Raw genomic sequence first — 22,035 nt, forward strand, 5'->3', positions numbered from 1 at the left:
CCAATTTAGCATGGTCAATGCTGTGCTCACGCCAGTCCAACGCCGGCATCTCCACAATTTAGCATGCCCAGTCCACCTAACCTGCACATCTTTGAACCATGGGAGGAAATCTGAGCACCCAGAGGCAACCCACACAGACAGTGGAAGAATGTGCAAATGCTACACGGGCAGTAACCCAAGGCCGGAATTGAATCCGAGTCCCTGGCACTGTGAGGTAGCAGTGCTAACCACTGTGCCACATGCTGCCCAGGTTCCTCCATTCCTGATTCAAAGAAACTAAAATAAAAAAGTAATATTTGAAACTGATAAATGCTAAAGGAATTTAATCGCATTGTACAAGGGAATTGAAGATAACGGTCTTGAAGGCCTATGGTCTTTAAACTAATCTTTTTTTGAACATCATCCATTCATTGCTCTGAACTATATGACATTTGTTGTCTTTTCTTTAATAATCGTGAGCTTCAGCTTAAGCCCGAGTGATACCATAATAGATTATGGTTATTGCAAGCCACTAGTGTAACTGGACTCTGTGTATCTCTATAAGAACCGACTTCCATTCTTTTTTGAAATGGTAACTGTGCAGACCCCTAACATTCTAGAGTATTATGAGCATGGTGATCTGGCATGTTACCTCTGAGTTTGTTGACCAATTTTCTTGTTTGAAATGTTTTATTTGTGTTGTGTTTCAGTTGGAAATGATTGCCACAGAAAACCCTTCAGATTTAAAAAAACAGCTTTATGTGGAGTTCGAGGGGGAACAAGGAGTGGATGAAGGCGGAGTTTCCAAGGAGTTCTTTCAACTAGTGGTTGAGGAGATTTTTAACCCCGATATAGGTATTTCCTCAACCCTCTACATCTTTGAAATAGTCGGTGAATGCAGGTTTTTTCCCCATCTCAGTCGGGTGAAATGTTAAGAAATTTCCTGTTAAGGAGTATCAGAGATCAAAAGTAGTTTCTCTAGTCTGTAATATTTGCTTTTTTCTTCATAAACTTAATCCAAAAGAACAGATATGGTGCTTGTTACTTGGATAACTCTGTGAAGTAAGGTAATACCAGTTGAAAAGTCATTATCCTATAGAAAGAATTGGAAATTTTGACCAAAGTTGCCAATAGGTCTACAGGTGGGATAAAGGCTTAATTTATAACAATATTTCGAAGTCAAAATGAGTATTAATGGTGAGAGTGATGCTGACAGAAAATAGAATTCCCTTGTGGAAGTTAGGTTACAACAATTGTGAAAATTAAAGTTCCATAACTGTCAATAAAAAAACTCTTGTAAAGTAATGGAAAATGATTATTAGCCAAACACGGCCTTCAGTAAGGCCATTCTCGTATGCAAGATAAGTGAGTATGTCTAAAACCTTGCTCCATAAACACTGCATTCCAGGTTAGGACAGCAGGATGAAAACAAAGAACAAGTTACCATGGTGATTACCAAATAGCAAGATATGGGGACATATTATGCTAATGAAGGATTGGTTTTCTATTGGATAAGAAAGGGCAAAAGGGTATGCTATGATTGGTGGATATCAATAGGTCAATGAAAGATGTGAGAAATCTCTTGATCCTGATTTGCTGTAATTGACTATAACTGCTGAGCTGTTTCTCTGTAATCTCAGAACTGCTCCAGTCATCCTGTGTTGGCCGTGGAGAGTTCTCCTTGTGCACAAGTAATTAATGACCTTGCATTGGATGCATGGTGTCCAGTGCTCTTTGTGTTAAGAGTCGACTGAGTGCCTTTAGATTGCTGTTACCCAAGTGAACTCTGACATCCTTCCCCTGCCTCTTATGCGGTGTCATCAAATATATCATAGGCAAAGCAATGAAGCGGTGTGCTTTTCCTTAAAAAGTGCCTGAACATCAATTTTCTCGCCTAGCCTAATGCAGCAGTGTGGCACTACACTTCTATTTCTCATAATACTGTTCTGTTGGCTTTTCTGAGCGTGTTTACTGATTAGTGCCAATTTCAGGCAGTTTCATGGGTATAATCGTGGATTATTGGATTGACACTCTTAAACCATTTTATTTAAGAGCTTGACTGATCAATTATTTGTATTTTAGGTTGGGTTCAGATGGGAAGATATCATTGGTGTTTCAATGTACTAAAAAAGTCTATTCAAATGTTTATCAGTCACTTGGGATTGTAATTGGCAACAGCTAGTCCTACAGTTCTGATGGTGCTTTCAGATAAATTTAAATAGGGTGGGATTGAGAGTAATGGGGTCTTGTGGAGGAGGAAAATAGCTTGAATCATGATTGACAGGAAAATCACTGGATAGGCATTAAATGAAAATGGATAAATACATATTCCATGTGAAGTATAGATGGGCAAGTTAAAGACCCTGTTTCCTCAAGTGTTTGAGTAAGTGGTTAGTCAGCTTAAATTTTCCTATGGGCAACAGGAAAATACTTTAATTTTTTTTCTTCTTGTAGGGATGTTTGCTTATGATAGCCAAACAAAGCTGTTTTGGTTCAACCCTACCTCTTTTGAAAATGATGGACAATTCACACTAATTGGAATAGTGCTGGGTCTGGCAATCTACAATCACTGCATCCTTGATGTCCATTTCCCAATGGTGGTTTACAGAAAATTGATGGGCAAGAAGGGAACTTTAGAAGATCTTGCTGACTCACACCCAGTAAGTTAATGCTGAAACTACTGTCTTGAAGTAAGTTTTCATCAAATCGATGTAAGGAAAAAATAACTATTCCAAGATGACAACATCAACCACAGATCACCAGGGAATCAGGTGGCACTGTGGTAGCTAATGGATTTCAATAAACTATATCCATTCAATAGATTGGGTAGGTCATGTGTACTGTACCGGAAGTTAAGAGAAAAAAAAGACATGCATTTATGTAGAGTTTTTCATGACCACTGGAAGTTCCAAAGCACTTTGCAGCCGATGAATCACTTTTTGAAGTGCATCCTCTGTTATAACATAGGAAATGCGACAGCCAAGTTGTACGTAGCACACTCCACAAACAACAAAGTAAAAATGATCAGATAATCTGTTTTTGTGATGTTTATTCAGGGATAAATGTTGGCCAGGTCACCAGGGATAACTCCCCTCCTCTTCAAAATAGTGCCATGGATCTTTTGTGTCCACCTGAGGTGGCAGATGGGCTCTCCATTTAACAATACAAAAGGCTAGTACATAAGTGTAGCAAATAATTAAATAGAATATTATTGTTTATTGTGGGAATTGATTATAAAGGTAGGGAGGTCATGCTTCAGACATATAGGGTATGAGTGAGATCATGTTGAGTATTGTGTACAGTATTGATCTGATTAAAAGAAAGCTATTAATGCGTCAGAAGCAGTCCAGAGAAGGTTTACTAGACTAATACTGGGAATCGGTGGGTTGACTTGTGAGGAAAGGTTGCACAGGTTAGGTTTGTATCCATTAGAGTTTAGAAGAGTAAGAGGCGACTTGATTGAAACCTTTAAGATCTTGAGGGAAATTGACAGGGTGGATGTGGAGTGGATGCTGCTTCTTGTTGGAGAATCTAGAACTAGGGGTCACTGTTTAAAAAATAAGGGTATTTAAGACAAAGATGAGCAAAGAGGTGTTTTCTGAGGGTGAGTCTCTGGAAACTCTTTCTCAAAAGGCAGCAGAAGCAGAGCCTTTGAATATCTTTAAGGCAGAGCTAGATAGATTTTTGATTGACAAAGGGTTGAAAGGTTATCAGGAGAAGGCAGGAATGATGGGTTGAGGTCATACAATCAGGTCAAGTATTTATTGAATGGTAGAGCAGGCTTGAGGGGCTGAGTGGTCTACTGCTGTTCCTAATTTGTATGTTCGTATGCATCTCACCTAAAAGATGTCACTTCAAGCAGTGCAGTAGTCCTTAGTAGAGTCCTTCGTCCTTAGAAAAATTAAGATGTCAATCTTAATTTTTGTGCTCCAGTCCTAGAGTGGGACTTCACCCCACAACCTTAACTCAAATGAGTGTGCTACCAACTGAGCCATAGCTGACACACAAATAAACCAAATACAATGATACTTGCAAGTTGTTGGTGTAAGGAATAATATGCCATTTTATGTAGTATATATGCACTCAAATTACATATATTGGAGGGAGGGGTATGGAAGTCATTTATTACAACCAAACTGGACAAATTCATCACAGGACCTTGCCATTGGGCTCTGTCCTCTACCAACACCTCGAGGCCATTATCACTCTTCTATTCATACCTTTAGGAAAGGGAGAAGGCCATTTACCTATTCGGCACATGTTTTCACATCATCTCCAGTATTGTTAAATATGTCTTTTTATACGTTCAGTAGTTTTCACAATTGTGTGTCATGCTGAATGAACTATATAATTTTCAACAGAGCTGTCAATCACCTCAGTAATCATGGCAAATAAACAGATGAGATGTAGGTGTAGTCATCTGTTACATACAGATGTAATAAGTGGATTATCAATTGTCTGAATCAAAAGAAAAGCTAACTTAGCTAAGTAATTTTTTATTCAAAGCATTCCTCATTTTATAGAAGAGAAAACTTTGCTTGTCAATATTATTAATTAAAAAATCTTTGACTGAACTTTGGAAAAATCAAAGCTATTTTATTAATCAGCTATCAAAATCCTGCTACCCCTGTCCTTACTTGAGGCTAGGCAACTGAGTGCATCCTTAATGTCCATATTCAACAATGAGCTGAGCTTCAAATCCACATTCCTATCAGTCACTAACATAGCTTAATGCTACCTTAGAAGCATTGCTCTCAGCCACCTTAACTTCCGCTTTATTGAAATTGTAGCTCGTTTCTTGGTTATTTATGTTTTGTCATACATCAGCTCCCACTTATCATCACTGATCGAGTGACTCCCTGCTTCCCATCACATTGAATTTGATATCCTTACCCTTGTTTAGAATCCTTCAACAGCATCACTCCTCAACCCAAATTTTGGTCTAAATCCAGCACAGTGCAACTACTGAGGACTGTGACTTGAGACTCTGTTAAGAGCTGCTCTGTCACAGGACTCTGAGAAACTGCAGGTTGTCTCAGGCATGTCCCTGCTACATTTTAAATCAATGTTCTAATGTGAATTTACCAGTTTGAAAAAATGAAGTGGCTAATGTTACTTCTCTTCTCAAAATATATCAGGAGTTTTTGAAAGACAAGTTGCATGCTGCAATTAAGCCTGTCCACTTCTTCCTGCCTACTCCATGCAGTTTCTGTCTTTCCAACCCATTTAATTTCTCACTCTCTTCATTATTGAACTGATTTATACCACCTTATAAGGATTCACCGGCTCTCTGTTGCTGGAGGAAGGGGATGATCAGGCATAGGACTTCTGGAAGGGAAGATCAAGTGGCAAAGGACAAGGAACTTTTATCAATTTTTCTCTTGGGAAAATCTGCAGACACAGTGGTTAAAATTGAGGAGGTAGCAGCTAAATCTAGAAAGGTGTTTTGGAATAAAGACATATTAAGATCAAAGGAATTAGAATTCTTTTTATAAAATCTGGAGGTGAATACTGATACCAGTAAAAATGACCGCGATAGCTTGTCTGATTGTTGTAAAATCTGATTGGTTCATTAATGTCCTTTTAGGCAATAAAAATTGCAGTCTTTATTTGGCCTACCCTGTACGTAACTCCCAACACCACAACAATAGGTGAACTCTTAAATGTCCTCTGAAGTGGTCAAGTGAACCATTCGGTTTTATAAGGAAACTTACCACTACTTCAGAATAGCTAGGGATGGGCAATAATTGTCATAGCAAGAAGCCATTTAATAGATCATTAACCAAGATCATTAACCAAAACTGATTTCCATGGTTAGGATGTCAATTAATTTCTTCAATTTTAACATTTTGAAAAGTCCATTTTGAAAAAATATCTATGACTGAACGTTTTGACAACAATTCTGATTTCAATATGTCAGTTAGACACTGGATTCTTATAATGCCTTAAAAGCTAAAGTTATATTTAAATGTATGTAGGTGATTTGATTTTGCCCCTTATCAACTGATTCTGGTGTTGTAATTTTAAGCCCAGTGCTAATCATATAGTATTCAGTTTATACAGACTTTGAATTATAAACCTTGGATTCTGTATAGCTAAAGTATAGGAGAAAAATTATGACCTTCTCCAGTCAATTGTTTTTATTTATTTACATGAGTGCAGTCAAGCATCAATTACATTGCTGTGGCCAGACCAGGTAAGGATAGCTGCTTTTCTTCCCTAAAGGACATCAGTGAACCAGATAGTTTTAAAAATCTTTACCCAAGAGACTGAGTATTCAAGTCATTAAATATATATGATAGTGATCAAAAGATTTTTGATATCAAGAATCAGTAGATATACAGATACTGTTAAAGATGGAGTTGAGGAAGATGATCAGCTGTGATCTTAGTGAATGGCAGAGCATGTTCAAAGCGTTTAATTGCTTACTCTTGTTTTGTATGTCTTCACGTATAGTAAACTATCAACAAGTGGCTTTATTATAAGGGTTCCACAACCATGGAAGTTTTCAGTACAATTTTATTGCAAAATGTTGTTAAATGTAAAGTTTTAACTGCTGAACAATATCACTCATTGAAAATATCGCTTTTTTCCCCCAGTGACTTGAAGAATAGCTGAACCATATAAACCATGAAGGTCTTTGATTTAATGCCTGCTGAGCACTGAGTTGGTTGGGCAGAGGCACTGTAGTTTGCTTAAGTTCTTCTACCTGACCACAATCCTGTATTTCAAGTTGGATTACAGCTGAGAACAGGATCAGGTTTGACTATGCCCCTCCCTGATTGCCTATTTTGCAACCATTCTCAGCAAGCTAGTCTGCCCATGATGTCTGCAACTTCAAAAGTTTGTGGAGGGAAGAGTTGCACTGAAAAGTTTAGACCACACCTGGGTGACCGTACAATTCTGGTCGCGTATTATAAAAAAAATATGGTGGGCGCAAAAAAGATTACAAAGATGGTGCCAGAAATGCAAGGGTATACCTATCAGCTTGGGAGGATGAAGAGGTGGGATTTTTCTTCCAATGAAAAGATAAGGTTTGAGGGAGGTCTAATAGATCTTTATAAAAGATTTGACAGAGTAGGCACAGGGAATGTTTCCACCTGTGGGGAAGAGCAAAACTAGAGGCTATCAGTACGTACATTCACCAAAGAAGTTAAATGGAGAATTTAGAAAACACCTTAACAAGGGAATGGTGAGAATATGCATTTTATTTGATTTATTATTGTCACATGTATTAACATACAGTGAAAAGTATTGTTTCTTGTATGCTATACAGACAAAGCATACCGTTCATAGAGAAGGAAACGAAAGAATGCACAATGTAGTGTCTGTAAGAAATTGAATTAAAGCATTGTTAGAGAGGTTAAAAGAGTTAGAATGAAGTTTTAGAAGCATAGAACGAGTGTGAAAGATAGAACTGGAAGGTATGCTGTGCACAGCTTGCAAGAAATTGCTTTGCTTCGGTGCCATCTTGGATCAGTATCTCACTATGTTATTGGAAGTGGATGAGGTGAATAGTACTGACACATTTCAGGGAAGGCTAGATAGGTATATAAATTAGAAATAGTATCGTGGGATTTCTGGTGGAGTTAGATGAGGGAAAATGGGAGGTGTCTCAAGTGGAATATAAATGCCGACTTGGACTGGCTGGACCAAATGGCCTGTTCCTATGCAATGTAATACTATATAATGTTTGTTTTAGAATACCTCCCTTTACAAAATGGAGAAGACTTTATAGCTTAACTTCAAAGTAATTAACTTTTCAAATTTGAGATTAAACATTAATATGATATCTCATCTTAGAAATGGAGAAATGAACACCTATTCAGAAGAGAACTGAATTATATTTTGGAAGTGACGTTGCAAGGCGTACCATCACCAATTGTTACCATTTGTGGGACTCTGGATGAAGTTAGGCAATGCGGTTGGCGCTGCATTTAAGGGTAAATCTTTGAACTACTGTAGGTATGGATTATTTGAATTTTAAATATTTTTGTAGATACTATATCGAAGTTTGAAAGACATTCTGGAATATGAAGGGAATTTAGAGGAAGATATGATGATCACCTTTCAAGTATCATATAGTGACCTGTTTGGGGTGCCGATTATCCACAACCTGAAAGAAAACAGTGATGAGATTCCAGTAACCAATCAAAATAAAAAGGTTGGTATTAGCTTTGTCTATATTTAGCAAATAGGCCTTCTATCAGTAAAAAAGGGCAGAAATAAGCTGATGAAATGCTGTGTTCCAATAGTACGACTTAGAATGATGAAAAGAAGTTGCATTCTCGTGGTTTTGTGTAACTTCTAATTTGCTCTGCTGCCAGGAAGTGGTGAGAAAGACTGTTAATGTGTAATTGATCCCAGGATGTTCCTACACATTACCCCCAGGCTGATTGAGAGGTACTGATAGAGCTCTGGATTTGCTGACTGGTAAAGTGTATAAAGTGCAGGGATCCACAGGGGTGCACTATGTATAATTTTTGTTTTGAATAATTTGAATTCCTCCTTCTACTTGATATAGTTTATCACTGAGATACGAATCGTCTAAACGAGGAAACCCAAGTAGATTTTAATCATGTACAGAAAGTGAAAGAAAGAATGGATTATGAGAAGTATTGGATTATGTTAATAATGTTAATCATTAATTGTGATGCCTCTCATTGTGATTAAATAGCTGCCAAGTAATTATATTTTTGGAGTAAAATTGTTAGATTCTGAACATTGATCAATTATTGAGTATGCAGGAATAAATTTTAATGTACATAGTTGTAAATTCAGAGCTCAGACATTGCAATTTTTCGCAAAGGATTTCCATTGAATTAAAAATGTTAATAGAATTGATACACATTAACTCATTAAAATAAGATCTCCAGCGCTAATTAAATTCTGAAGTACAGGATTCCACGCCTGTATAATTCAATATTCAGGGCCAGAACAGTTTTGTCCCATCGAAGGTTTGCTTCTCCTGAGCAGTCCTGACTTTTCCTGGCATAAATAGTGGGTAACCAATGATGTAAGGGGATCTGGGGATAGTTTTGGAAAAAAAGCATTGAAGTGGATGATTAGCCATGACTGTATTGAATGGTGGAGCAGGCTCAATGGGCTGAATGGCCTATTCCTTTTCCAATGTCCCTATGTAACTACTGAGTAAGGATAGCAGCTGCACAACCTTGCATTGATTTCAATGCTGAATCTATTATTGAGTTGCCCTGATAACCTTTTACAATTTGGATGAAGGGACCAAAAGTTTGGTTGTTAAATTCCTGATGGCAAAGATAGGTACGACAGTTAGATGTGAAGAGGACACAGTAAGATAGATTGAGTAAGTGGGCAAAGATTTGATTTGAATTACTATCGTCACACTTATTAGTGTACGGTGAAAAGTATTGTTTCTTGCGCGTTATACATGCAAAGCATACCGTATATAGGGAAGGAAAGGAGAGGGTGTAAAATGTAGTGCTACAGTCATAACTAGGGTGTAGAGAAAGATCAACTTAATATAAGGTAGGTCCATTCAAAAGTCTGATGGCAGCAGGGAAGAAGCTGTTTTTGAGTCGGTTGGTACGTGACATAGAACATATAGAACATAGAACCTCAGACTTGTATTTTTTTCCCAACAGGAGAAGGTGGAAGAAGGTATGTCCAGGGTGCGTGGGGTCCTTGACTATGTTGGCTGCTTTTCCGAGGCAGCGGGAAGTGTAGACAGAGTCAATTGATGGGAGGCTGGCTTGCGTGAAGGACTGGGCTGGGATCTGGCAAATGGGAGTATACTGTGGGAAAGGGTGAAATTTTCCCAGCAAAGTCCCAGCTCTGCAAGTCAACAAAAGCCGAAGTACGCAGAACCACATTTCTGTAGTGCAGTGAAACTTCTACTGTGTATCAGTGGCACATAAAAGCACTGGAGAAATTCTATCAGCAATACCTCTGCTGAATTCTCCAGATTCAGTGGGAGGACTGTTGAACAATGCTGGTGTCCTTGAATCTCTACAAACATTCAGATAAAATTCCTGCAAAATCAACCTTGATGGACTGGACACTGTGTTCAGATGACTGAAAAGCATCTCCCCTACATCTCCTCTCAGCTGGCCAATGTTCCTGGGGAGGAAAAGAAAACACTTCAAAGACACTCTGAAGCTCTAAATGAAGCAGTCAGCATTGATGTTCATGACTAGGAGGAGCCTGCGACCAATTGCTCAAAAAAGTAACAACTTGTCCATTAAAGTTGCTTCATGCTTAATGACGAGACAGAGTTGTAGTAGAGAAGAAAAGGAAGCAAATGCTGCATTCCAGATTCTAGTGCTTCGTGGAATGTTCTGTCCCATCTGCCCAAAGATCTGTGGGTCGAGAATCAGCCTATTCAGACATATGAAAACCCATGGCATAAACCTACTCCCCTGAGGCGATGTCATCTTCAAATCAAGGGCAGCCAACTCTGACAATGACACCCATGCCAGCTCTCTGCAAAAATAACTTAACTAGAACCATTCCCAACCTTTTCCCCGTAGCGCTGCAATGTTTTTCTCTTCAGGCATCAATGTCCCCTCTATTTGACATTCCCTGATTAATTTAAGTGTACCCCTCTTTAAATTTTTTTGCGTGGCTGCCCAATGTAGTCAACTAGTGCATGGGTTGTAATGCAGCTTACAGGAAATGCTGCTTGTTAGTAAGCATGATTTAAACCTAATTTGAGCATGATTATTGCAGACTTCTTTCTCATAGCGAACCTAGAAACGTATTAGGCTGTGACATAGAAATTAATTACATTCTGCAGAAACATTGTTTTATTTTAATATGACAATTGATTTTGTCATGGCGGGAAGTGTAAAATTTTAAATATTTAAATTAACTGTCTTATTTAGGCTTCTAACATGTCTCTTTTGGTGCAGGAATTTGTTCAACTATATACCAACTATATTTTGAACCAATCAGTGGAAAAGCAATTCCGAGCATTCAGTCGAGGTTTCCAAATGGTCACAAATGAGTCTCCTTTAAAATACCTTTTCAGACCAGAAGAAATTGAACAGCTAATCTGCGGTAGCAGGGTGAGTATTGCTTAGTTAGTTCCATACCTAGATTCACCAAAAGTATTATACCCAAACGAAAGAGTATTTTATTTTGCTATTCTCTTATCTGTTGATACTGATGGTATGGTACAATTGTAATAGTAATCTTAGTAAAGGACCAAGGTAATAGATTCTCAACCCTGATACTCCCAAGGACTTTAACAGTAGAGACCAAGTGACAGTGAAAAAAAATCACTTATTCCACTTTGAGCAGCTTAATGTAAATAGGCCCAGACTCTCGACTAAATTTGTCCTTCGATAAGATGCAAATAAGTTCTCATCTTGGCTGAATGTATCTAGTTGCATTACATTTTTAACACCTAAATTGGTTATTGAGGTGGGGATGGAAGAACAATTCTTTCGCTATATGAGATTGTTTGGGTGCAAGAGCATAAGAATTAGAAGCAAGGGTAGAGCGTATGGTCCCTTGGGCCTGTTTTGACATTCAATTTGATAACAGCTAATTGGCCTCAACTACACTTCCCTGCCAAACACCCTATTGATTTCTTGATAGACACAAAACCTATCTCAGCCTTAAGTATGCTTAACAATGGAGCATCTGCAATCCTCTTGCGTAGAAAATTCCAAAGATTCACAAGAGGGGGGGGAAAGCCCTCGCTTCAGGAAAAAAGAAAATGTATCGGAAGTGCAGTTTTGGAAGGTGCCACCTTCAGAATTGATGCGATAGATGTAGAGAAACTGGGAAGATGAGATGGAGTCCTTGCAGAAAGCGGGGTGTGAAGATTGTGGTTGAGGTAGCAGTAGGAGTTGGTAGGGTTGTAATGAATATTAGTGGTCAGTCTATCACTGGAAATTGAGACAGAGTTCAAGGAAGGGTAGGGAAGTGTCAAGAGTTGGACTGTGTGTAGGTGAGAAGGATGCAAATTGGAAGCAAAATCGCCAAATCTTTCCAGGTCCAGACAGGAACATAAATTGGCACTGATACAGTCATCGATGTCATGGAAAAAGTGTATGGAAGTGGGCGTGAGTAGGACTGATGCAAAGAATGTTCCACATACCCCACAAAAAGGCAAGCAGAATTGGGGCCCATAGCCACACTTTTATTTGCAGAAATTTAGACAAGCTAAAGGAGAAATTGTTGAGTGAGAAACAGGTTCAGCAGAGCAGAGCAGAGTGGTGATGGACAGGGATTGTTCAGACCCCTGCTCAGAGAAGAAGCAGAGAGCCCTCAGACCACTCTGGTAGGGGATGGAGGTGCAGAGTGAAGAGAAGGTGCTTTGGGCCAGGCAACTGGAAATTTTGGATATAATATGGGGCATCAGCAAACTCATGAATGGGAAGAGACTGGACAAGGGGAGAGAGTATGGAGTCAAGATGAGAAGAAATGAGTTCTGTGAGGCAGGAATAGGTCGATATGATGGATCTAACAGGACAATTTTGTCCCTCAGTATATTCTAATGTCCTCATCCTCATTTTCAAAATCCCCCACTCATTTATTCTATAATATCTTCCTCCTGTCTCATATCATGCTCCCTCCCTCCGCTCTCTGGATTACTGTTCCTTCTAATTTCCGAAATGGATCAGCATTGTCCCTTTGCACAATTCCCACTAAGTCAGGTAACCGGATGCCAAACCACATTCCCTTGCTACCAGTCTCTCTACCTTCAAAATCTTTTAAAAATTCTATCTTTTCATGCTTTTGATATGATCTGTCTCTTAATTTCTTTCTGCCACAGTGGTTAGCACTGCTGCCTCACAGCGCCAAGGATCCGGGTTTGATTCCTGGCTTGGGTCACTGTCTGTGTGGAGTTTGCACGTTCGCCCTGTGTCTGCATGGGTTTCCTCCCACAGTCCGAAAGACGTGTTGGTTAGGTGCATTGACCATTGCAAATTCTCCCTCAGTGTACCCGAACAGGTGCCGGAGTGTGGCGACTAAGGGGGTTTTCACAGTAACTTCATTGCAGTGTGAATGTAAGCCTACTTGCGAGACTAATAAATAAACTTTAAACCTATTAGACATTCTGGGTAGAATTTTACAACCTTTTTGCGGCAGGAAATGTCATAAAATTGCGCTTATCGTGATTTTACGACACTCAGATTTCTAGCGTGGTCAGCCTCTTGTTGGAAAAGGCCGAGAGGCTGATTAATTTATTTAAATTTATTGAAATCCTACTTTACATCTGCTTAGCGATCCCGGCACTCAAATCATCCGGGCTAGCTAGCCTTTATGACCTCGCCGGGAAAGGTGTATGCCGGTGAGGAAAACACCTGTTCCTCATGAACAGAAAACAGTCGTGTTGGCTTCGCCGGTGGAACCGGAGGCCATTGAGGCCCCAGGGAGGGCGGATGCAAGGCCGGAGTGCCCCCTGGGCAATGCCAGACTGACGGTGCCACCTTGGCACTGCCAACCTGGCACCTGAGCAATGCCCACTGGGCACCTTGGCACTGTCTCCTGGGTAGTGCCAGGGGCTGGAGCCTGTGGGGGTTGGGGACTGTGGGAATGGGGGTGGGGAGGCCCGCTGTCACTCTGCCTGTAATCAGTGAGGAGAGAAGGAGGGGAAGGGGGCCTGCTGCCGCTACTCTGCATATGATCGGTGGGGGATGGAATGGAGCGCCGGGAGCTGCATCTCCGGCCGCGGGCCCCTGTGATTTGTGGTGGGGGGGGGGGGGGGTTGCTGGTTGAGGCTACCTGCTGTAGCAAGGGCCTGACAGCTCTCTATCTGTCAGACCCTGCTACTGCTAGTGCGCATGTGCAGCATCAGAGGTCTGCACATGCGTAATACATCCCTCTACAGGCTGGTTAGTGAATTAAGCCCAGCCCACAGTCTCTCTGGCTCGAAACTAGCCCATCTTTTCAGAGACAGAGTGTATAAAATGGGCGTGAAAACTCGCCCAAAAAATGCATCAGCAGCTCTCCCATTTTCACACTAACTTTCACACTTAGAAAAATCTCGTAAAATTCCACCCTCTATTTCCTGTCGCAGATTTACAATAAGAAGTCTCACAACACCAGGTTAAAGTCCAACAGGTTTACTTGGTAGCAAAAGCCACTAGCTTACGGACACCGCAAATTTACAAGGCAGTTTAGTTGATTCTTATAAACCGTTCTTTCATTATTTTCCAGAATCTGGATTTTCATGCACTTGAAGAGGCCACAGAGTATGATGGAGGATTCACAAAGGAATCTAGGATAGTAAGGTATTTTGTCTTTCTGCTCACACTGGTATGCCACTTTCTGCACCTTCCATATCCAATGTCTAAGCATCCTTCTAAATTGGCTTTTAAATCGATCCTTAGAAGGAATGTTGCCAACAAGGATTTTAACAAGGCCTTGTACTGCATGGTAGGTTGCATAAGGTTAAATCTTACGGGATCCAATGGTAGCCAATTGGATACAAAATTGGCTTGACAACAGAAGACAGAGGGTGGCTGTAGAGGGTTGTTTTTCAAACTGGAGGCCTGTGACCAGCAGTGTGCCTCAGGGATCAGTGCTGGGTCCACTGTTATTTGTTATTTATATTAATGATTTGGATGAGAATTTAGGAGGCATGGTCCGTAAGTTTGCAGATGACACCAAGATTGGTGGCATAGTGGACAGTGAAGAAGGTTATCTAGGATTGCACCAGGATCTTGATCAATTGAGCCAGTGGACTGATGAATGGCAGATGGAGTTTAATTTAGATAAATGCGAGGTGATGCATTTTGGTAGGTCGAACCAGGGCAGGACTTATTCAGTTAATGGTAGGGTGTTGGGGTAGAGTTATAGAACAAAGAGGTCTAGGAGTATAGGTTCATAGCTCCTTGAAAGTAGAATCACAGGTGGACAGAGTGGTGAAGAGGGCATTTGGCATGCTTGGCTTCATTGGTCAGAATATTGAATACAGGAGTTGGGACATCTAGTTGGGACAACATGAAGTTGTTCAAGACATTGGTAAGGCCACACTTGGAATACTGTGTACAGTTCTGGTCACCCTATTATAGAAAGGATATTATTAAACTAGAAAGAGTGCAGAAAAGATTTACTAGGATGCTACCGGGACTTGATGGTTTGAATTAGGAGAGGCTGGATAGACTGGGATATTTTCCCTGGAACATAGGAGGCTTAGGGATGATCTTATAGAGGTCTATAAAATAATGAGGGGCATAGATAAAATAGATCGTCAACATCTCTTCCCAAAAATAGGGGAATCTAAAACTAGAAGGCATAGGTTTAAGGTGAGAGGGGAGAGATGAAAAAGGGTCCAGAGGGACAATTTTTTCACACGGTGGTGAGTGTCTGGAGCAAGCAGCCAGAGGTAGTAGTAGAGGTGGATACAATTTTGTCTTTTAAAAATCATTTAGACAGTTACATAGGTAGGATTGGTATAGAGGGATATGGGCCAAACGCGGGCAATTGGGGCTAGCTTAATGGTAAAAACTGGGCTGCATGGACAAGTTGGGCTGAAGGGCCTGTTTCCATGCTGTAAACCTCTATGACTCTGAATGCAGCAGACTAATAATTAATGGATAAAGGTAATTATTATCTTCGTTGTCAATTATGAGTCACATTTAAATTTTTCACATACTTGGCATAACATGGTGCAATAATGCTTTTCCAGATTAGACTCTGGTGTTTCTTGCATTTTCAGTAGTGTTCAGTGGGACTATTTTAAAAGGAAGAATATTGCTCCAAGCCAGAAGTACTGTTTCTGTAGTAGCATCTCAACACAAAAATATGGAGCAGGAGTAGGCCATTTGGCTCCTCAAGCCTGCTTCATCATTTGATAAGACTGTGGGCTTAACTCCACATCACCGCCTGCCCCAGATAACCCTCAACTCCCTTGTTAATCAAAAATCTAGCTAACTCAACTTTGAATATATTCAATGACCCAGTATTCAAAGACCCAGTCTCCACTGCTCTGGGGACAGGAATCCTTTTTTTGTCTTGCACTTGCAAAACAGGAAGGAAATAGGTAATATATTCCCAAGAAAATTCATCTGTTTCTGAAATAAACTTTTATTTTGAATTAAAGTGGGCAGTGGTATTTTACTTTTTATTATTAAAATTGCTGTATAAGATAGAATTAGCATTTTAATAGGTCAAAACATGGGCTGGCATAAAATATGGATTGTATATTTTCCTTAATTTTACCCGATATTAATCCAGCTCAAAATTAATATAAAAAGTGTAACAAGAGTAAAGTAAATCCTGGCAATTGGCACACAAGATATCCTAAAGCTCGGACAGCACAAAAATTTGATTAAAATGATCTAATACCAACTTAATATTACAAATGTTTTTTTAATTCCTTCCCTCCTGAACATTTTTCTAGAGATTTCTGGGGGATAACCCACAGTCTCCCAGAAGAACAAAAGCGTCAGTTTCTGCAGTTCACCACCGGTTCTGACCGGGCTCCTGTCGGTGGCCTTGGCAAAATTAAGTTGATCATTACCAAGAACGGACCAGATTCAGACAGGTAAGTTTTAGGCTAATAATTTTCCCATGAATGGTTTCTTCATTTATAGTTACTTATTATTGAACTCTACATATAAAAATAAGCAGCGTAAGTAACTTAGTTGGAGGAATGTAAATATGGTTTTCGACTAGATGCTAGCATATTATTGTATTCAATCTGAAATAGGCCAGCTGATCTATGCTAATATTTCCGTCCACGTGGGCCTCCTCCCATGCTTTTTCACTTATCCTATCAACATAAGCAGTGGCCTAGTGGTATTGTCACTGGACTAGTAATCCAAAGATCCAGAACAAGATCACGTTAGCAACATTCAAGAGGCATCTGTGGGTACATGAATAGGGAGGGAATAGATGGATATGGACTGAGTAAGGGCAGAAGTTTTTATTCATTTAGTTAGGGCATCATGATTGGCACACGTTTGGAGGGCCAAAAGGCCTGTTCCTGTGCTATAGCTTTCTTTGTTCTCTTTGTAAGATCTGGAGACCCGAGTTCAAATCCCACCAAGGAGATGGTGAAATTAGAATTCAGTTTTTAAAAAAAAATCTGGAATCCATTGTTGATTGTCGTGAAAACCCAGCTGGTTCACTAACCTGCCACGCTTAACCTGGTCTGTCTTCCAGATCCACAGCAATGGCTCGACTGTCAAATGCCCTCTGAAATGGACTGCAATTAGAGATGGGCAATAAATGCTGGTCCAGCCAGTGACACTCATTTCCTGTAAAACGAATTTTTATAAGAACTATTTCCGTCGAGTACTTAACCAGTGTTCCCTTAACTGAACTTATTCTATTCACCCCATGTAATGAGTTCCACATTTTTACCACACTTTGGAAAATAAGTTTTCCTGAATTCTCACAGATTCACTACCCTCTCAGAAAAGAAATTCCTCCTCATCTCTATCTTAAGTGGGTGATCCCTTACTCAGATTATGCCGGAGGTCCTAGATACTTTCACAAGGGGAAACACCTTCTCAGCCTCTATCCTGTGAAGCCCTTTGAGAATCCTAAATGAATGATATTGTCTCATTCTTCTAAACTCCAATGATTACCAGCCCAGCTTACTCAACCTCATACCCATGATCAACCTAGTGAGCCTTTTCTGGGAAGCCTCCAATGTCAGTATCTTTACTTGGATAAGGGGACCACAACTGTTCACAGTATTCCAGGTGTGGTCTAACTAGTGCCTTGTATAGTTTTAGCAAGACTTTCCTATTTTTATACTCCATTCCTTTTGCAATTAAAGCCAGCATTCCATTTGCCTTCCCTATTACCTGTTGAACTTGCATGCTAGGTTTTTGTGATTTATGCATGAGGGCCCCAAAACCCTTGGTTTCTGCAGTCTTTCTCCATTCAGATAATATAGAGCAATCATAATATTTGATCACGAAGGCCTCCATAATCTGTTCATTCTCTCGCAAAATATGAGCAAATAACTATCAAGCTTACTTCAGTTCTAACGGGCCCTTCCAGGACTGGGTTGTACTCGAGAGTTTGACTGGTAATCTACATTACTATACTTGTACGTGGGACAATTTGGTAAATTAAGGAGATTAAAATGCTTTTTACCATTATCCTCAAGGGAGACAGTTAATTTTGTGAGGATTTTCCATAGTATTCCAATTTATTTCTCCCTGGTAGAGCTCTGGCCTTGCCCTCCAATGTTCTGCCTTTTGGAATCTGAGTTGCAGATTATATTTATAATGTGATTGAAGGTCTGCAGTTCAGGTCTCAATCCATCAAATTTTGACCTACAGATCAATTTGATCCAACATTAACCCTGACCCTCTTTACATAACCTTTAACATAACAAAGGGGAATCATTTTACTGCAGTTGTGTGTGAACAATGTGTAAATAGTGTGTAAATGCAGCCACAGGCTTGCACACCATTTATTTTGGCAATATAGTTTGACACACTGGAGAACAACCCTAGTTTACTCAATCTCACCTCAAAGCTAATACCCTCCATACCAGGAGAAATCCCATAGGATACAGGGGAGGTTGATGAGTTGGATCCAAAATTGGCTCAGTGACAGGAAACAAAGTGTAATGTTCGATGGATGCTTTTGTGAATGGAAAATGGTTTCCAGTGGCATTCCACAGGACTTGATGTTGAGCCCTTGCTGTTTTTGTATATATTAATGATTTGGACTTTAATGCGGGAGGCACGACTGGGAAATTTGCAGATGACATAAAAATTGACCATGTCATTGATAATGAAGAGGATAGCTGTTGTCTCCAGAACTATGCCAATGGTTTGGTTGAGTGGGTGGAAAAGTGGCAAATGGAATTCAGTCCACAAAAGTCTGTGATAATGCATGTCAAGACGGCAACAAAGCAAGGCAATACTCAATAAATGGGAGGATATTGAAAGGGTAGAAGAAGTGAGAGATCTTGAGAGTGCATTTCCACAGGTCGCTGAAGGTGTCAGCACAGGTGGATAAGATGGTAACAAAAACATAAGGAATGCTTTCCTTTATTGAATGAGGGATTCAATACGAAAGGAGGGATATAATGTTGGTTAGGCCACAGCTGGAATTTTGTGTACAATTCTGGAAGGGCATAATTGCTCTGGAGAGAGTACAGAGGAAATTTACAAAATTGTTGCCAGGGCTCAAATTCAGTTATGAAGAAAGACTAGATAGGCTAGGATTGTTTCCTTAGAACAGAGAAGGCTGATTGGTGACCTAAATGAGTTGTACAAAATTATGAGGGATCTAGATAGGGTAGTCAGGAAAGACCGGTTTCCCTAGGTGAGGGGTTAATTGCCAGGGGTGGAATGGATTTAAGGTGATTGGTAGAAGAATTAGAAGAGGCATGAGGAAAACGTCTTCACCCGGAAAGTGGTGGGTGTTTGGAATTCTTTACCCAAATTGGTACAGGTGAAATGCTCAACTCATTTAAAAAGTACCTGGATTTGCACCTGAAGCGCTGTAACCTGCAAGGCTACAGACCAGGTGCTGGAAAGTGGGATCAAAATGAGCGGCTGGTTTCATTATCTCTTTTTTTGGCTGGCTCAGATTAGACACAATGGGCTGAATGGCCCCTTTCTGTGGTTCTATGTACATTCTCAGAAAGCTGCCACGCACTGAAGGTCCCAAATAAATTTCATTTTAATGTATACCAAGTGCACTTTGAAACTACAGGCACTCAGATTATGAACCACAGACAGCCTTTGTTGCACTAAGTCAGTTTACAGCTTAAAATACCAGACATGTTGGTAAATGCGAGGCGGCAGTGTGTGTGAAAATAATGGCTGTTGTGTTATGGAGTTTTCTTTATCCATCATCTGTATAGTGCGCAAGAAACAATACTTTTCACTGTATACCAATACATGTGACAATAAATCAAAAGTCTACAATGACAGAAAATGTGTTCAATCTCTGGAATCGAAAATGCTTGCATTGCTGTCACACAGATATAGAGAAGCTTCATTGCTGGTTAGCTCAGCTGGTATGTGTTGCAGAATGATGCCAACAATGTGGGTTCAGTTCCCCTACCACCTGAGGTTATTATGAAGACCCCACCTCAACCTTGCCCCTTGCCTGAGGTGTGGTGATTCTCGGACTAAATCACCACTAGTCATCTCTCCCCTTTAAAGGAGAGAGCAACCTACGACTATGGCAACTTTACCCAGAAGAGATCTCCTTTATGTAAAAATTGGGAACTGCTAGTTAGGCTGGGAGTTAAGAATAGGGCCCTGATTTTGAAGTGGAGGGAGGTGGGATGGAGGGGCTGCCAAGTTGTGAACAAAGGGGGAATAGGGAATGAGAGTAGTGGGCTTGGTGGGAGAGATGGAGAGAACTGGTTCCCCTTTTTCCCTACCCTTGGATTTCTCACTTCACCTGTTCTCAGGCGACCTTCTGATTCTTGAAACTTCTCAGAACAGCTGCAGGCTCACAACCACAAAGATTGTCAACAACAGGAGACTTGATCTTTATCAGGTAAGCTTAAAACACATTTGTAGAAGTCAGGTGGCCTAACGTTGCATAGGCAGAATGTCATGTGATCAAACTTTCAGGAGTGTCTCCAGATAGAGTTGGCATCCCTATTCCACCAGCACTTCAGGTCCTGATGAACTACTAACAATTTCCAGCCTTGGTCCTGGAGAGGCTTTTGGTGATAACTTGTACATGTGCATCCCACCATCACCATATTCCCACACCCTGCCCTAGATTTGGTTGGGATCTGCGAGATACACTGGTCTGACAACAATGAGCTCATCCTTTGCAGGTTGTCAGAATGTACCACATCTCAGTATGAGCCATCCCTTTCTCAATGGAGAAGGATCTTGGGATGGCATTGAACTAGGAATCTGAACAAAGGAAAATAAACTGAAATCATATTCTACCAACTGTGCTCCAGAATTGACCATGCCACTAGGCGAGTATGAGGCTAGATAATGCTGCAACCTATCCCTGGATATTTGGTTCATCTGGTTTGCTGTACATACAATGGGCATTTTAACAATATAGACACCAGAGTCCGTTGAATGTCCTTAATTTACAACTTTGTCTATTCCCATATCTTCAGCCTCTCCCTTGGCTCCTTTAACACCATTCATAGTATCAATGTGTTTCCTATTTATCCTGCAATGTGTTATATCTTGCACTTAGAATATCTAATTTCATTTGCTATATTAATGATTTGAAAACAAAATTCATCTCCTTAGCATTGTCTGTGAATCTGACAAAACTGCAATTGTATTTGTGAATTGAGATAATGTGTGGGTGGAACAGTATCGGGCACTAATCCCTGGGTCCATTCCACGTCCCCAGCCTGACATCACTTCTCCAGCTAAGCATATCATTGAGGAGGAGAAAAAGAGACTAGGACAGCAGCTAGCTCTAAATGGACTCTTGGGGGATGTGTCTGTTTCAAACTACTTCAATTTTCATTTAGGGGAATCGGATTAATTTGTAAATTTTAAAGTTAGGGCAAGGTGACTGGGAGCAAGAGACTTAGCAGAATGTAGGAACAAGTTCACAGTCATCTCATTTCATGCTGTATTCAGTAGCTCTTCTCAAATCAGTTATCTTTCAATGCAATAGTTGGATCATGAAATCTTAATCTCCTCCATGCCTTATTAAGTGTTTCATTAAAATTTTCAAAAACAGTTTCTTAGTGTGTTGTAAATCCAGCCAGTTAACAGCTCTTGCCCTTCTCCTCTTTCTCCATTTATTGCCGCATAATTTTTGACCTAAATTCACTGAATTAAAATAAGATTTAATAAAGTCAATCCTCCCATATTTTCTAAGCAGCCATGGAACATTAGTCAGCTAATGATGCTACACATATTCTAATGATTGGAGGTGCTGCTGTTTAATACTCTAGGGTGCTGCTTTACATTCCGTAGAAGTCTTATTGGACTGGCATGCTACTACTGAAGAAGGCAGATTTATTTTAAATTGTACAAAAAGAAGCAGTGCACAGAACAAAAAAAATGAATTTATTTCTTTCACTCAGACTCATCTTGCTTGTATCCAGTTTCCAAATTGTGCAATCTATCCTTTCGGCAGTACAACATATTTGATGACTTATGTGGAAATGTAGTAGCGATATATAAGTTCATACCT

The 22,035-nt window shown here is 40.1% G+C and overlaps 1 protein-coding gene across 2 annotated transcripts in view; it reads left to right on the top strand.

Annotated features, from left to right (window-relative positions):
• Positions 1 to 22,035, top strand: part of LOC144496066 (ubiquitin-protein ligase E3A-like) — a 39,588-nt gene that overhangs the window by 14,691 nt on the left and 2,862 nt on the right. Inside the window, exons 4-10 of one of the 2 annotated variants that reach the window (XR_013498372.1) lie at positions 690 to 834; positions 2,434 to 2,639; positions 7,979 to 8,143; positions 10,869 to 11,024; positions 14,131 to 14,204; positions 16,319 to 16,462; positions 20,315 to 20,403. Coding sequence is in view for 1 of the 2 variants with exons in the window: in XM_078217025.1 (XP_078073151.1) it covers positions 690 to 834; positions 2,434 to 2,639; positions 7,979 to 8,143; positions 10,869 to 11,024; positions 14,131 to 14,204; positions 16,319 to 16,462 (890 nt within the window). In the remaining variant the exon portion in view is untranslated. The remainder of the gene's footprint in view (positions 1 to 689; positions 835 to 2,433; positions 2,640 to 7,978; positions 8,144 to 10,868; positions 11,025 to 14,130; positions 14,205 to 16,318; positions 16,463 to 20,314; positions 20,404 to 22,035) is intronic. The other variant, XM_078217025.1, reaches the window with a different exon arrangement.

Source organism: Mustelus asterias, chromosome 1 (assembly GCF_964213995.1).
Source record: "Mustelus asterias chromosome 1, sMusAst1.hap1.1, whole genome shotgun sequence".
NCBI classification, from domain to species: Eukaryota; Metazoa; Chordata; class Chondrichthyes; order Carcharhiniformes; family Triakidae; genus Mustelus; species Mustelus asterias.